General features: G+C 36.7%; 2 protein-coding genes across 2 annotated transcripts; one reads left to right on the forward strand and one right to left on the reverse strand.

Moving 5' to 3' along the window:
• Positions 1–2326: 2326 nt before the first annotated feature.
• LOC137738157 (uncharacterized) lies at positions 2327–3901 on the forward strand. Its single transcript, XM_068477786.1, has 2 exons — positions 2327–2942; positions 3471–3901. The coding sequence occupies exons 1-2, from the start codon at positions 2450–2452 to the stop codon at positions 3728–3730; spliced, it is 753 nt and encodes a 250-aa protein (XP_068333887.1). The 5' UTR covers positions 2327–2449; the 3' UTR covers positions 3731–3901.
• Positions 3902–5689: 1788 nt separating this feature from the next.
• On the reverse strand, positions 5690–14333 carry LOC137737239 (uncharacterized). Its single transcript, XM_068476666.1, has 18 exons — positions 13861–14333; positions 13486–13544; positions 13189–13270; positions 12970–13037; positions 12749–12818; positions 12355–12436; positions 12001–12065; positions 10210–11241; positions 10005–10067; positions 9874–9920; positions 9138–9183; positions 8964–9043; positions 8492–8605; positions 7919–8000; positions 7229–7354; positions 6783–6863; positions 6256–6381; positions 5690–6077 (listed from the first exon to the last, which is right to left on the reverse strand). Exons 1-18 carry the CDS (start codon positions 14182–14184, stop codon positions 6006–6008), a joined length of 2619 nt encoding a protein of 872 aa, XP_068332767.1. The 5' UTR covers positions 14185–14333; the 3' UTR covers positions 5690–6005.
• Positions 14334–15939: the final 1606 nt, after the last annotated feature.

Consider the following 15939-nt stretch of genomic DNA (forward strand, 5'->3'; position numbering starts at 1 on the left):
TAAATGTTTAAATCTGGGTCGTTATTTAGAATATGCAAAATCATTGAAGGAATACTGAGTTCCATCTGAAGTACAAACTGTATAGGTTGGCTCTTACTCCTCGGACAACTAGTGCAATGACATTGCAAAAGTATTTTTACAATCTATTTGGAAATGGAATATTGGCTAATAACACACAGTTATTACAATATATGAAAAATATGGTTTGGTATACTGCAAAATTTTAAAAAATAAGGTGGATGTAGAAGGGTTCAGGGTTTTGCCGGGTGTCATGGTCCTTGCCCTTCGAGACAGGGTTGGCGCCTTAGAGCAACTCCACCGTTGGAGTTTGCTTGGGGAACAGGCCAGGAAAAAGGGCCCGAGAGCCCGGCTTCAATGCTCCAGCGTGGGGAGCCTAATGGGCAGGCCAGGCCCTAGCGCCGGGTCCGTGAGGAATTGCCAGCCCGAGAGCCCGAGTGGATGTGACACAAAGGCTGATGTCATCCTAGCGTCAGCCCAATTTTTTATTTTTTTTTGTCAGGCGCGTGCACCTCACCTGCGCCTGGGGGCGCGTCACCCGACATGGTTTCAACGCCTGGGGCCCGCAGCGCAGTTTCGAAAAGTTTCCGTTGGGAAGCCACGTGGCTTCCCACGATCCGTTCGATCTCAACGGCTCTTTAAATTGGATCGTCCAATTTGCAACGGTAATAAAAATAAAAATAAATCTTATTTAATATCAACTGTTGGATCTGAGATCAACAGTTGATATTATTCTACTTTATAAATAAATAAATAAAAGAAAAAATAGTTTTAAAATTAAGAAAAGTTACCGTTGTGACACGTGGCACAATCTGGAGTGTTGGAATTCAATTTTTTTTAAATCCAACGGCAGAGATTAATGAGTTCAATAAAAATTTAAAAAAAATTGTAAAAAATCCAAAAAAAAATCTGAAATTTTTTTAAAAAAATTGTTTTTACTTTTCTATAAATACCTTCTCATTATCATCTACCTTACACCACAATTTCATATTTTCTCAACTACTTTCAATCAAATTCCTATCTTTCTCTCAAAGTTTCAATCTAAAATTATTTTGTATTATTTAATAACTTTTCGGATAATGACACGTGGCGCAATGAGAACGATTAAAAATCTTATCTGAAATTATAATTAAAATTATTTTGTATTATTTTATAAATAAATAAAATACTAATATTTTATAAATAAATAAAATACTAATATTTTATTGCATATTGCCAGGGCTATTGAAGTGCAACGGTGGAGATGCAAAAAGGCGATTATTGTTCATTAAGGGCGGTTACTGTTCACTGGGTGGATAGCATAGTGTATTGCCTAGGGGGAGGTTTCACATGCTGGAACTGCTCTTACATGCAACCATTGCTAAGGTGCTAATCGTCGCCTAATCTTTCTCTACATTGCTTAAAAAAGGTCATTGTGTGAATGAAGTGTGTAGATATAAGATATAACATTAGTAAATAAAACACATGTTAAAACTTGCCATATGTTACACAAATACTTATGTTTGGTCACGTATTCCGTATTCGATACTTGATCGGATACAATACTTGCCCAATACTCGCCCAATACTCTCAGATTCTCGTCGGACACGTATCATGGTTAATGGACACGTGTACCCGGCTCTCACACTCCTTTTACTGTGTATTAAGAGGATTAGATTTCCAACTTTTCTTCTCCAACAACTTAAATGTACTTGAATTTGAATGATGAATTATGTTTTAAAATGTTTATTTTATTGCTATATATATATATATATATATATATATATATATATATATATATATATATATATATATATATATTTCTATTTGCAATATCCATAGCGTATCGTATCTTAATTTTTAGAGATTTTTTATATCACTGTGTCATATCGTATCGTATCGTCATATCCGTATCCATGCTTCATACTAAAATACTATATCATGTGGTTGTATGTCAGTAGTCAATACAAACAATAATTAGTTAAAGTTTTTTAACCAAATGGTACTAGTGCGTCTATGACAGTACTAATAGAATGTTATATATCATATCATATTAGTGCAAAATGTAGATAATGTAGACCCATGCACGCTTCTAAATAAGAAAATTAATTGCATGTGACTTTGGGAATAATCCAATTATATTGCACACAGATCATGTGTGTCCCAATTTGTGTTAAAATCATCACATGATGTTAGCATAAAAGACACTAGCAAGTCTCTTCACGATCCTCATTCATTGGCTCATTCATTCTCCTTCCATCAATTATTATTAACTTTGTGTAAGACTTGAGTGAGAACCTAACTAGCTTAGCCCTCTTATAAAAATAGACCACAACTCTCCATTAAGTGAAAGAGCAAGAGGAGCCTCTGACAAAATCTCCCCCTTGGATAAAATTTATGTCACAAAGGCTCCTCTGAGAAAAGAGAGCGGGAGTGCGAAAATCACTGGCAGATGGGCGGGTTTGCGAGCAAGAAGAGGGGTAATTTAAGTGAGAGAAATGTTGGTGGGTTGAGAGATAAGGTGAGGAGTATTCAAGAGGAGATGAGTGGGATGGTGTGTGAGAGGAAGAAGGAGAGTGCGGCATATGAGAGGGACATGATGGTGTTCGCATTCAAGGAGGCTGAGTGGAAGCAGGAGAAGAAGAAGATGAGGGAGGAGGTGAAGATGCTGAGGAAGGTTGTGGAAGAGAAGGAGGAAAGGATTAGGGGAATGGAGGATTGTGGTGGGGTTGTGGTGATGGGAGGTGGGAATGTTAATAAGAGTGGTGATGGTGGTGGTGGGGAGAATAGTAGTAAAGAGTGGGAAGTGTTGTTGGGGAGTGTTTTTCTGGCTGAGCAAATGAGGGAGGAGAGAGCAAGGAGGGATGAGACCGTGGAGAAGTGGAAGCAGCTTTATCTGGCTATTAAGGTGGAGCTTGATGATCTCATTCAGAGAACACATTGTGGTAACTCTCTCTCTCTCTCTCTCTCTCTCTCTCTCTCTCTCTCTACATACACAGTCACACAAACACAGAAAGCACAGGTACTCAGTCACTTCCAAGCAATCTCTAATCTGCATAATTCTCATAAACATGTATCAGGATATGAGGCGAACTTTCTGATTGCGATTTGGTCTAGAAGCACCCAGTCTTAATTTTGTTGGAATATGACGGTTGTTCAATCTCAGAAAACATGATGGCAATTTTCATAGTTATATTATTGTTAATGATAACCCACATCATAGTTCAGCAGTTGGTGGGTCTTACTTTTTCCTTAAAATAAAAAAAAAAATAAAAAAAAAAAAAAAAAATCATAAAAAACCAGAAATTTTCATCATTACAATTACCTACAAGCGTATTTAATCGTTTTTCCAGTTACATTTGAGGGAATCGAACCTGAACTTATGAATTCTTTACTAATGTGTATACATATACATTTATATGTATAATATTTATTCATGTATCGATGTGATGGAGATTTGGTATTTACCGCAGGAAATGGGCTGTATTGGAAGGCAGAGGAAGAAGACATAGTAGAAGAGCTAAAGAGAGAGCTCAAAGCCAAGGAAGAAATGATTGCATCTCTAAAATCCAAAATAGCTTCAATGGAGCATGAACATTTCAAGAAGGAAAGAGAGATCGACATATTAAGGCAGAGCTTACGAATCATCAGCTGCAAGAAGACAATGCACGCCCCTAAGAATGTTTCTAGAGATTCACAGCTCGTGAAACTGAAACAGGCCAGAAAATTGTAATCATCATGTTTAGATGTAAACTCAAAGTTTCGAGTTCAGTTATGTGTAACGGAACGAAATTATAAATTATGAATAATTTGGCACGATTACATAATTGTGTTTGTAGCTCTGGTGATTAAGAATGTAAATTATACGCAGAGGCAAAAGTTTAAGTCTCCTCTCTTTCTTTGAGCTAATTTGAATTATTGGATAAGAGACTTCTAATACATGTGATGTACGTGTTATGCTTTTATAGAAGGATTATCAACTAACAATTAATCAATATTAACATTATCCGCAACTTAATCATATGCACAATCCGACGTTTTATGTAATATTTTATTCTATCAGATTTCCAACGTGGGATTTTACATTCTTCAAGAGTATGAAATATGGATCCTAACTCATGCTCAAGCAAATCAAGGATACAAATTGCTTCACAGAACAAGTCACAAGAGCAATCCAGCAAAAGCATAACAGAGGAGAAATATTGGTCTCTCAAGAAGTCAGATGCATAAATGACGGGTCCCAAATGTGGGCCCCACCAGAGGCCCAGGGATTATTCCTGTCGATAATTTTTCAATAGAGGACCACAACCTCAGTGGTGTCTTATCTTCCTTTTTTCTGGACGGTGGTAGTTATCTCCCTTGGTCTAAAACTATAGCCTATAGTATTTATTTAGGAATTATGAATTAGGAATAAGGACAAAGGGGGCCGCCTACTAGGCTCCAAATTTTAGCATTTGCAAATTTGCAATGCAAGTGAAAGTCTTTTCTGTCTCCATCATTGCAAGTGCTGTCAATTCTGTTTGTGTTGACAACCAATTAAGAGCATGCTCTTAATTTACTAGGATGCGGAACTTGTGAATGTAAGCTTAGTACACATTGTTGGCCCCTTCTTTGATAGGTTAAGCTTCAAGGGTTTAGTGCTTAATACGATCTCAGGTCAGAAAATTGATAAAATGTATTATTATGTGTTACTTACAAATGGATCGTTCTGCTATTAATGATATTGAGACCTTTTATGATAACACTCAATGCATGTCGGGTTGTGTACGTTATTATGTTGGGACAATATCGGTGTGATTAGTAGTGGGCTACAGACTTGACTTTGAAATCTTGACAACAACAACAACAACAACAACAACACAACAAAGCCTTTTCCCACCAGTGGGGTCGGCTGTGGGGAGATACAACACAAGGACTTCCCAGGTGGTCACCCAACTCATTTAACTTCAGAGTTCGGATGGAATCTGGTGCATGTGAGCTGGTATGATCGCATCCCAAGGATCCGGTGCATGTGACCCTGAAATCTTGACGTGGTATAAAAATAGCTTCTCCCCACCCCAACCGATCCATTTGTGAACAAGATCCTAACCTGACGTTGACATAGTATCAGATAGACTTCTCCAAAATCTTGAAATTTTGTGGTTGTTTAACATATTATCAAAGTCTTCTTTGCAAGTAATCGAGAGTTTGATTCTTGTTTTCAACTCGTTTGTTAGTTATGCCGGGTAGGGTGGGTGTTCCACCCATCTGCTTGTTTGTCTTCCTTTATTGGTATCACTCTCCGCGTGTAGGAATAGCATGCAAGTAAGGAAGAGAATGTTGTTAAGCTTGACAATATTGTTAGTTCATTATCTTACAATTAAGTTTTCAAATCCTAGTTGTCTAACACAGTATCAGAGTCTTCTTTGTAAGCGGTCATGACCTCTAAAATCTCGTTTGCAATTTCCTTTTTTTTTTTTTTTTTGGAGCAAGTTTGCAATTTCTTGTAGGGTGGTGCTGCACTGCACTTATATGTTGTCTCTCTTACTCTATTGCTATGCCTCTCAACGTGCAAAATTGATGCGAGAAAGGAATTGGTGTAAGTTTGATGTACATTATCGACCCAGTTTATGATAACTTAAGCTTTTGAATGTGTTTCTAACAGTTAACATTTCAGAATTGGGAAACTTTTGATACTTGACCTATTTGTTGGTATTGTTTGACCCAAAACAAAAAGGAGACTCTTGATATTAGAAGTAAACTAAAACTTTTGAGTTACAAATGGCTGCTGATCTTTATAAACATGTATAGAATGTAAAGCTTTGGATAAATTTATGGTAACTGACTAATGTTGGTATGTTGTAGGTACAATACCTGAAACTATTGGTAATTACCAATTAATACATTCGACGAAAGGCATGCTTAAGCGTCGCACACGCCACGTAGTGGTCGATCTTATAGAAGTTCCGCCAGAAGCGACTAGTTGCTTCCCGGATGCCTCTTTACTTTGGCATGGTCTAGTCTGGTCTTCAGCTAACTTTCGCATTCACTTGTTCTTCGGACAGCGTCCTTGCTGCAACTTGGTAATTCGATCTCACATTCTGGAAAGAAAGACGAGGTTAACAACTGACATTGAGAGGGAGATATTACAACAAATAGATAGTTACAACTCATGGCAATATGTGTTGCAATTAAAAATAGCCTGCAAACACCAAAAAATACCCCCGAAATATGACTACTGAAGAAATATTATATATGAACTCAATCAGATGAATGTACCTCTAGTAATGTGATGTAGTAAAAATCCTCCATGTGCTGCATAAGTGCAGTCCCATCTCTGACTGAACGGAATATGTTTATTTCGGTCTGTAATATTTTCTCGATAAGCTCCTTCTCACCCTTCATCTGTAGGAAAAACAAAAACTTGGTCAAACTTCTGATAAAATTCAGAAAGCCAAGCCTCGTCGATAACTCCTGGTGAGATCTAGTGACCTATCAAGACAACAGTTTTTTCTGGTTATTTTCATTGGTTTTATCTGCAACATGAAAGTCATTATGAACAGCTTGGTTGTTACTAACATCATGAACACGCCAAGCCTGATTCATTTTAATTTCTTGAGGAATTTTATCTTATGAATGGTTCTTTTGTTAATTTCTTAATATATAATTGAAATCAATGATATAAAATTATGAATATGCAGCATATCTGAAGATTGGATTTATGAATGGACATACGAATCTGACATTAGAAATCCATAAGCAAACGTACTAGCAAAATGAAAAAGATTGAATGACGAGAAACGTACGAATTCACCGACAAGTACATCTGGTGTGTACTCCCCAATCACATCAGCTTGGTAACCATCTTCAGAGAGCTCCATATTTCCCTGGATGGAATTATTAGCTCAGATTTAAGTAAAAATGTACTATATTCACACAAGCAAGCACCCCAAAAACATTTCAAACAGCTTTCGAAGTAAACTTTAAATGGCGACAAGTCTTAGAACCTAATCAGAGAGAGACAATTCTGCATCCTAAAGCACGAGATTTATAAATTTGATATCACAAGTTTCTAGAGGAACATATCATTTAGCTTGGAAATATTTAGCTTGTTACTGCCGACATCATAGTCTCCTAGATATTGCAAGGGCATCATTTACTCTATCCACAAATAATACATCTATGAATTAACTATAAGTGCTGTTGGAGAGTAAATGGAAAACTTTCCTAGACAACAAAATGAATTACTCACCAAGGCATTTCTTAGGTCTCCTGTTGCTAGGTAAACAGGTTGAGCTACATGGCAGTATCCCATCAGGCGGGGGATTGTAGGGATGATGTCTCTGTGGTTTACAACTCTCCAGCTATCTTTGACTTTCTGCAAAGGTAAGTTTTGTATGCTGAATAAATATTCACCAGAAAAATACACATGTAGCATACAAAATGTATATACGCGTGGGTGTGTGTGTTCACACGCTCGATTATTATTTTAATTTCATGAGGGAAATTATTACAACGTGGATCTGACTTCATGATTCCTCTAAATACAAGTCCAAAGTAGTCAAATCGAACTATCATAAAACTCTAATAACAATACACGCACACACATAAGCGCACACGCACGCATATATATGGTAATTATATCATCCAACAGTTAGAATGACAGAGAGTGGGTTGGGAAATTTTCTGCTAATGAATAAATTCCTTTATAACAATCCTATATTTTAAAATTATTTTCTGCTTGACTCTACCGAGACTAGCAGCTACATTTTATACTAGGAATAGAAGATGAGTTGTTCCAAGTTGCAACCAGAGATGACTGCAGCAGAAATGAAAATCGAGCCGTGGAAAAAGAAAGCTGAGGACATTTACCCAAATACTTCAATGAAGAATTAAAAGCGCATGCTGGAAACAACTAGGAAATCCCAATTCCAATGCTTACCTCGTTATAAATTTCGGCAAATACTTTGTTACCAACCCTAGGAGATCCGAAGTTATACATGGTCACAGAAATCAGTCCACGCCTAATAAACAGAAAAAGATAAAAAAAACAAAGGTCTATTACCATAGAATTAAATTAATTGAATTAATGTTAGATAGTGGTGTAATGCATCTTCCAATATAACATAGAGATGCACTGTGGCAGTTTGCTTGTGTGAAAGTACGACAACATCAGTGGCACGAGACATCAGTCTCTAACAACTATCATCAAATATCTGTACTTCTATTTTGTTTATTTTCATCAAAAAAGTCCCAAGCATGTGCTGGAAATTGATGGATTACACATTTTAAACTAAGAAATCTTCAAAAGTATAACAGGATGAATAAAACAAGCACAACTTACAGAAATAAGAGAAAACTGGGTTAGTACAAGTTATGATCAGAGTCCAACATAATCTATGGTTAAAAGTGATCATGTACAGACATGCTCTTTTGCATACACGAATAGATACTTCCACTCACAAATTCCAACAAAAAGTATAATGAATTCACTGCATAGAAAATAAGAACTCACTTTGCTAGCTGACTTGAGGAAAGTTCAAGAGCCAGGAGGGTCGACAATGCACCACCTAGACTATGACCCGTTATATAAACATGCCATTTGTCCAGCGGCTCAGCAATATCATCACTGTCAAAACGAAGTGAACTCTCATACTTGCCAATCCACAAATAAAGAAAACATGTGCTTTGGAAATCTCAAGGAGAAAGTAGAATAAAAATTGATAAATAAATAACATCTAATCTGTTTTTTTTTTTTTTGAACAAACGATACCCTAAACTAGTCTAAAGGTTCCAAGGATTTTATCTTCAAAATGACTTCAGTGCTTATTAATAAATATTTAACATCTTACTTAGATAAATCAAACTGAAGCAAATCTGTGTGATTCTTGTAGATATTGACTGTCCTATACTACTTGACTTGTATGCAATTAGGAAACAAGCTAAATTAAATAAGAAAAATAAATCTAAAAAAAGTTAGAACTTACAAATAACCAATTGCCAATTTCATGAGAGAGACGATCCTTATCCTGACAGAATCATATGCCCTTAAGAAACCACTATGAACCTGAAATTATCTAGTCACCATCAGTAAATGCATAGAGACTGTGTTTCATCAATAATCCGTTCATTTCACCCACAAAAGAATAGATTTTCCTTACTTGAACTTCTTGTTTGAAGTCTCCGCCTATTCTTTCTGGATTTAGCCTATAAAGGTATAAAATCCAACATTTGTAAGAAACTATAATACTTAACTTAATGGGGCATATCTAAAACTGTGGAACATTAAGTGAGACAATATAATAAACAAGTACTCAGAAACTTAGTGCATAAGAGATTGTTTAAACCTGGACCGTTTGACAACCCAGCTAAAGTGACTGGGTCATGGGTCACCATTCTGACCGTGGTTGGACCATAACATAATATAATGGTTAATAAAATATAAGTGATCGGTAGCATCAAGCAAGTGTTACCATCTAACGTACAGACCTGTGGTTTGAATCCAAAATTTAACTTTCAATACATACTTTTCTTTCAAAGAATAACTAGCCGGTTTTCCTCAAGCACAACTAGTTCAAAGGGTTTTCTTATCAATAACTAGCTCAAAGGTTTGTCCACCAAAAAAATTCAAGATTGGTCCAACTTCCAAGTGGGTGGTTAAGCATAACAAGATTTCCTGTAGGACGTGTACTAATACGGACGGGATGGTTTTTTCTGCTAATCCGAACAGGAACCCAGACCATTCAAGAAATTGGTTGACCTTGCCTGGTTTTAAAAATCTACTTACATAGTTACATGCATTATGACTCCAAAGAAAATTAGGAGGGATGATCATAAATCACTAATGTCAATTAAATAAACAAACCGATTATAACTTGATAAGTAAATAGATATTACCCAGTAGGAGCTACCATCAGATCTGTTCGCAAGTCCTTCCATCTTGACTGCAACAATTAGAGTCCAGGCATTTAGAACCAGAAGATACATAACCAAACTCCATTATAGAACAAAAAATATATATAACCTGCCTGTTCTGTTCCCCTGAAAGCAATAACTAGTCTTTTCCGAGCAGAATCACGCCAAATTGCCACCTGCAGTTTCCTATAATGTAATTATCCACAATATATATCTCACAGTTTATTGACAGCATCTTGCCAGTGCCACATGTAGGTGTCATGATTCTTCAGATTTAGAGGGATCAACTATAATACTTTCAGAGGGAAAAGTCCTTACCTGTGTGTCTGTTGTTGCATTATCTAAGAAACATAGTTTCTCAAACTCGGACTTTATGAAACTTGGGTGTCCCAAAGAAGTAGCAAGCATCGCCCAAGCCTCCATGGCACTTTCTGCACTAGAAAAGAGTTCTTTCATCTCCTCTGCAGCCCGTGCGCTAGCAATCTCCTCGGTTGTGGGATCAGTCAAGGCATCATCTTCTACATTGCTACTATCCTCTACTTTAGTTTCACTCGTTCCTACCGCATTTGATTCTGTGTTTGATTCAGATACTGCAGCAGTTAGAACCATAAATGTTCCTAAAACAGAATCAGTTTGCTTTAATAGATCCCTTGTTGCTTTCTTAATATCTGGAAGTGAAGACTGAATCATGCTAATGGAAAGTGAGCTAGTTGTTTTATCCTTATCAACATCTAAGCCTTCTGGAGTTGCAAGCCCTGATTCAATATAAGATGCTTCTGCTATCTCTCGTGACTGCAAACCAAATCTGTTTAATATATCAAACCCATCCCACTTTAATTTCTCTGGAACTGGCAGACCAAATTTCTCGGCAACATTTTGATTGATTTCATTGGCAAATTTCTTCCAGAAATTCTTATCTGATTGTGTTTCTTCACCAACTTGTTTCAATGGTTCAGGGGTATGTCCATTCTCCACACCACCATTATCTATGCTGGACTCGTCTACATTGCTGCTTGCATTGAAGCCTGCATTATCTAAAAAACCTTCTGCTACGCTACCCATCTGGGAAGTCACATCTGACACACCAGCAGAATTAGATTTCCCAGTGCCTTTTGTGTCATTCACATCACCGCTTGCAATTAAATTCTTCATAAGGTTTGCATTATTGAATGACTTTAGCTGCCCAAAAGCATATTCCACAAATTGACGTGCTTGCACAGTGTCCGAGCCAGCAAACATTTTTTTCATAGCAGGTTCAAAACCATTTTTACGGAGAAAGTCGGAAACAAAGGGGACCCTACTCCACCACTTTTTTGCCTCATCAATTTCATCAAAAGTTTTATAGTTGACCTGAAAGTTCAATACTAGCAGTTACAACTCAAATAGAACAGTATACTAAAACAGAATTTCAATGTAAAACTATAAAGCAGGTCCACTAAGACCATCACAGCAAATACAAATTAGAACAACAGCATTATATGAAAGAATTTTGCAAGAACCAAACACAAACAATTTACAAAAACTTTCATTACAAGCAGAGAAATATTAGGACTTCAATAATGACAGCAAAGTACTTAAAACAGAGTATTAAGTGTCAACTTAAGTCACTGAAAGAACTGACAACTACAAGGAGTATGTACCACACAATTGCTGTGGTGATTCTCTTTCTTCTTTTTTTCTTCAAAATTTCATGTTTTTTCTCTTAAAGGAAATGGTTACTCCAGTTGGATTTCCCGAGAATATGAGAGATTAGAAAACAGCTATGGAAAAGGAGACCAAAGTAAGGCATTCCAGAAGTAGAACAATCTCATTCCTTCCAGAAATCCTGAGGCACCTCCGGGATTGTTTTAGAACAAGATTTTCAGTGAAGGGAACTTTTTCATGGCTTAGACTTGTATTGTATGGTGTGGGTGTGTGTGTGTGTGTGTGTGTCCATAAAGGGCGAGCTATAACAACCTTACACAGAAGTCAGAACATGTGGTTTTTTTGTTATACATGATATCCTAAACCAAAGTAAGGGGCATTCTCACAACAGGAAACAAGGCAATGCCTCTTTCTCTCTGGAAGCATCTACCTATATCACAATTTTATTTCACCAGAGATACTTACCTCTAAAAGTACTTTTCCACCGCCTCCCATTCCTTCCAATTCCACCAGTACTTCATGCAAATTTCCTAGAAAAATACATATATGATATTTGATCATTTTGACAAGAAAAAAAAAAATATAGCCTCATCTATAAACATTAACAGTCCTAATGGAATCATGACAAACTAAAATACAATGACATTTCCCTATTTTTAGTAGCCACCGAATCATCCTCTAGAGCCTATACCAATAGTACTACAAACATAATACCTTGATTACTGAATGGACTAATAAAACCAACCCAATAATCTGGCAAGATAATGATCCATCATTTTAAAACACGAACACCATGTAAATGATGGACTTGAAATTTACCATCACAAAGGTCTTCTAGACTGATGCTCGCATTCCCCATTCGTTTATGTGGACTTACAAGGTTTGCATCCCAAGCTGCAACCTAAAAATTGATGCCAGATATGAGGAAATTAGAGAAAAGAATATGATCAAGAGCTAACATGCCAAGAATGTTAAGTCCTTAAGAAAAGATCTTCAGCTTCAAGAGTAAATAGTTAAACAACTTTGTATCGACAACTGTGTATCATTAATATTGTAGCTAACTGGCCGGAAAAAGGAAATATCCTTTCAGCACAAACAGTTAAAATTTCTCTTCAAACACAGAGAGATGAAAAGAAATGAAATAATAAGCAAGAGCTTTCTGCACTAAGTAAACAAGTATATATTTTATATTTTAGTGAGAATACATGTTGACCTGAAGATTTTTGGTAGGAGGCAGCTTGATATTAAAACTGAAGTCCTCGTTCCATGTTGGCTCTTTTGTCCTGCCCCCACATTATTCGTAAAAACAATATAACAAAATCAAACTTATGAGTTGAATTAAAGCAAATGCTCATGAAATTTTATGGATCCTGGTAATAATATGTTAAGCAAACTCTGGCCTTTTAAAATTAAACATTATAGTATCAAACTTACCCCCATTTAACCTTGCTTTTTACGACTTGACCATCTAATGTCATAATTACATATGGATCACTTGTTCCCTAGAAGCATACGAAAAGGTCAAAATAGATCAGCAAAGGAAAAGGAAAACAGGAAAAAATAGGAAACATGAAGTATACAAGATTACAGAACACTGTCGTATAAATTGATCACTGTAATATTGAATGCAAAAAGGGTTGAAACATAACAAACCCATGGATCCATGGCTGGTAACTCGAGACCTTTTTTCAGTTTAACAGATAATTCGCCATCATAGATCTCACGTATAAATGACCTGCGTTCATTAAAAGCATATTTTGTCATAAAAGTAACCAGTTTATCAGCTAATGTGTTACTTGCACCTAGAAACATGAATCAGTACGACTTAGATATGAATCACTGACATGCAAATATAAATTAACATCATTTTATCGGAGTTGGATACGTCTATATCTACAACAGATCGAAAAATTATATTTCTATGTCTTTAAAAGTGAAGTGAATGCATACTCTGAAAGATACACTGTCTTACAATCTGCAGCATCAACTTCATGCCTTCCAACATTATCCTGAACAAAACAATTCCAACAAACCGGATGAATTTGAAACTAAACCGCTCAAGGTAATCCACCATCAGAATCCCAACAAGGCCGATGATACGAAACTTAAACCTTTCATTTCACTAACCAATTAATGCAAGACAATTATAAAAAATAAAAAAAATGTGATGCTGTTAACTTACTTTTTTCCAATTTTTTAATTTCCTCACACTTAACAGCTAAATTCCTATCCGTTTCCTCAATTTTCTTCAATTTTCTCAGAAAATAAACAATTTATCATGACCCAAGGAGCAAAAAGTGGAAACTGTAATTGATAAACACTTACAGGAGGGCTCGAGTAGGCCTCGAAAGCAAAACCTGCAAGAACCACTGCCAAATTAATATCAAAAGGAGGCCTCTCACTTCCTTCCTCACCATCAACCTTTTCAATCTCAGCGCCAGCTCTGCAAACGCAGCAAAACGAGTAAATTCCATCATTGCCCCTCCCATTTCCTCTGAGAGTAAAAACCCTATCTTTCCCGGGCAATGAAGCCGGGAAGCGCAGAGAAAGGTTGGGGAATCGAAGGTTGCGGAGTTTGGGGGCAGTGAGAGAGGAGATGCAGCGGCGGTGGAGTTGAAGATGGTAATGGTGGGTTTGCAGAGACGCCATGGCTGAGTTGCAGAGTGGAAGAGAGAGGGTGGTGACGGCAGATATGTAATTTTGTGGAGAAATGGAGGAGGTTTTTGTAGAGGTTTGGAGATTTTTGCAGAAGAGTATGTGCTCGGTTCTTCGTGTAGTTAGTGGAGGGGAGTGGAAGCCCTGAGAATGAGCTAAGCTTTACCGTTACTGTCGTTACCCTTTGACAGTTATGGATGTCTCAATCAAATTTGTTTAATTTTTGAATAAAAAAATCAAATTTATTTTTTATTTATTGAAAATCTTAAAAAATCTAGTAAGTGATGGCATTTTGTCTATTTGAATGTCTAATATTTTGTGAAATTGATGACATGCTAGCATTATATGTGAGACTTGTTTCTAAACCGACGTATAACCATACTTAAATACAGTTTTAGTTTAGACCAAATTGTGTGATTGATTGTCGTTTTATCGTTTTGAAATACAAAAAAATCAATTTAGGAGAACCCAAAGCCACACAATCAATATCAAATTTTCATATCACGTTAGCCCATGAAGAGGCCTCGAAAGTTATAGGACTAACTGCATTTTTAATCTACCTCATGATCAAGAGGCCTCTAATTGTACACAACACTATATTGTTTTAGAATTTGAAACACGAGTCGTTCGCATGGTGAGAGAAAGACATTATTTTGAATCCCATTTGTGTGTTAATTGTATGGACATTTTGAACCTTTTAAGGCAAGAATATTACTCAAATACGAAGTGCAAAGAGGGTGTAGTGACATTGAGAAGTTATAGTAATCTCTTTTTTTATTTATGCGAACATTCACAACAATAGAATCATCAAGAACCCGAGGTTATACCTGCAAAGTTTTCCACGTTGCATGCTTTCCTCTCATGGTTTCACCTCGACCAAATTGACCGTTTGGTTGATATCCTTGTGCATCTTTTGCCTGCTCATGCATACCAGAATTTCACCCTTCAATGTTTCACAGAGGTTGTCATCGTAGCACTTACTTCTAATATTGTATCACCACCGAATGGGGTGCATGTTAAGATGTATAATGCGGTCATCGGGTGGTTACGGAGTACCCGTCCCTTGTACTTGGATCATACAAATCTAGACATCGTGGAAATCGTTAACAATTTGGCACTGTTTCTCACTTGTTTTACAAGTCATCACGTTGGATGCTTGAATCATCCCATGTGATTGGTCTTGAATATCTTATAAAGTTTTCATACGTGGATGACACCCAATTTTTTGAGGTTTGCTTAGACTTTTGGAGTTTCTTTGTTTCAGAACCAGATATTGTTACACCGAAGCGCCCGGTGAGTTTTCTTGCTGCTGCTGCTGTTGTTGACGATGGCTAGACATCTCGCTTAAAAACTCTCTAGCGTGGGAAATATATCTCGGTATCATGACGAAGTTGAGGTTGGTCATTATTGGAAGAAAGCATGGGTGTATGTATGGTACATTGGCTGTCATAGTTGTCATAGTGGTGACAGTTGTTGATTGTCCTCACCTTTACTTTTCCATGTTTTCTGCTTTACTTTTCCATGTTTTCTGCTTTGCTTTTCCTTTCTTTCTGCTTTGCTTTTCCTTGTTTTCGGCTTCTGTTTCTTTTCCTTTCTTCCGCTCATTTATATGAGCTTTCCTTGTACTTGGTTTCACATAATACAAAATATAGACATTCAAAATTCAATATGGTATCAGAGCAGTGACCCTAACCGGCTTGTCTCTGTGGTGTTCTCTTGAGAGATTTGTGAGCTTCTTGTCCTTCAATC

The sequence above is a fragment of the Pyrus communis genome, chromosome 6 (genome assembly GCF_963583255.1).
Source record: "Pyrus communis chromosome 6, drPyrComm1.1, whole genome shotgun sequence".
Taxonomy (NCBI): domain Eukaryota; kingdom Viridiplantae; phylum Streptophyta; class Magnoliopsida; order Rosales; family Rosaceae; genus Pyrus; species Pyrus communis.

Coding starts and splice junctions, on each gene's coding strand:
- LOC137738157 (XM_068477786.1), top strand. CDS start 2,450: ATGGGCGGGTTTGCGAGCAAGAAGAGGGGTAATTTAAGTGAGAGAAAT. Junction 2,943..3,470: donor CATTCAGAGAACACATTGTG/GTAACTCTCTCT, acceptor TATTTACCGCAG/GAAATGGGCTGTATTGGAAG.
- LOC137737239 (XM_068476666.1), bottom strand. CDS start 14,184: ATGGCGTCTCTGCAAACCCACCATTACCATCTTCAACTCCACCGCCGC. Junction 12,437..12,748: donor CTCCTACCAAAAATCTTCAG/GTCAACATGTAT, acceptor ATCAATTTTTAG/GTTGCAGCTTGGGATGCAAA. Junction 7,355..7,918: donor TTGCCGAAATTTATAACGAG/GTAAGCATTGGA, acceptor TTACCTTTGCAG/AAAGTCAAAGATAGCTGGAG.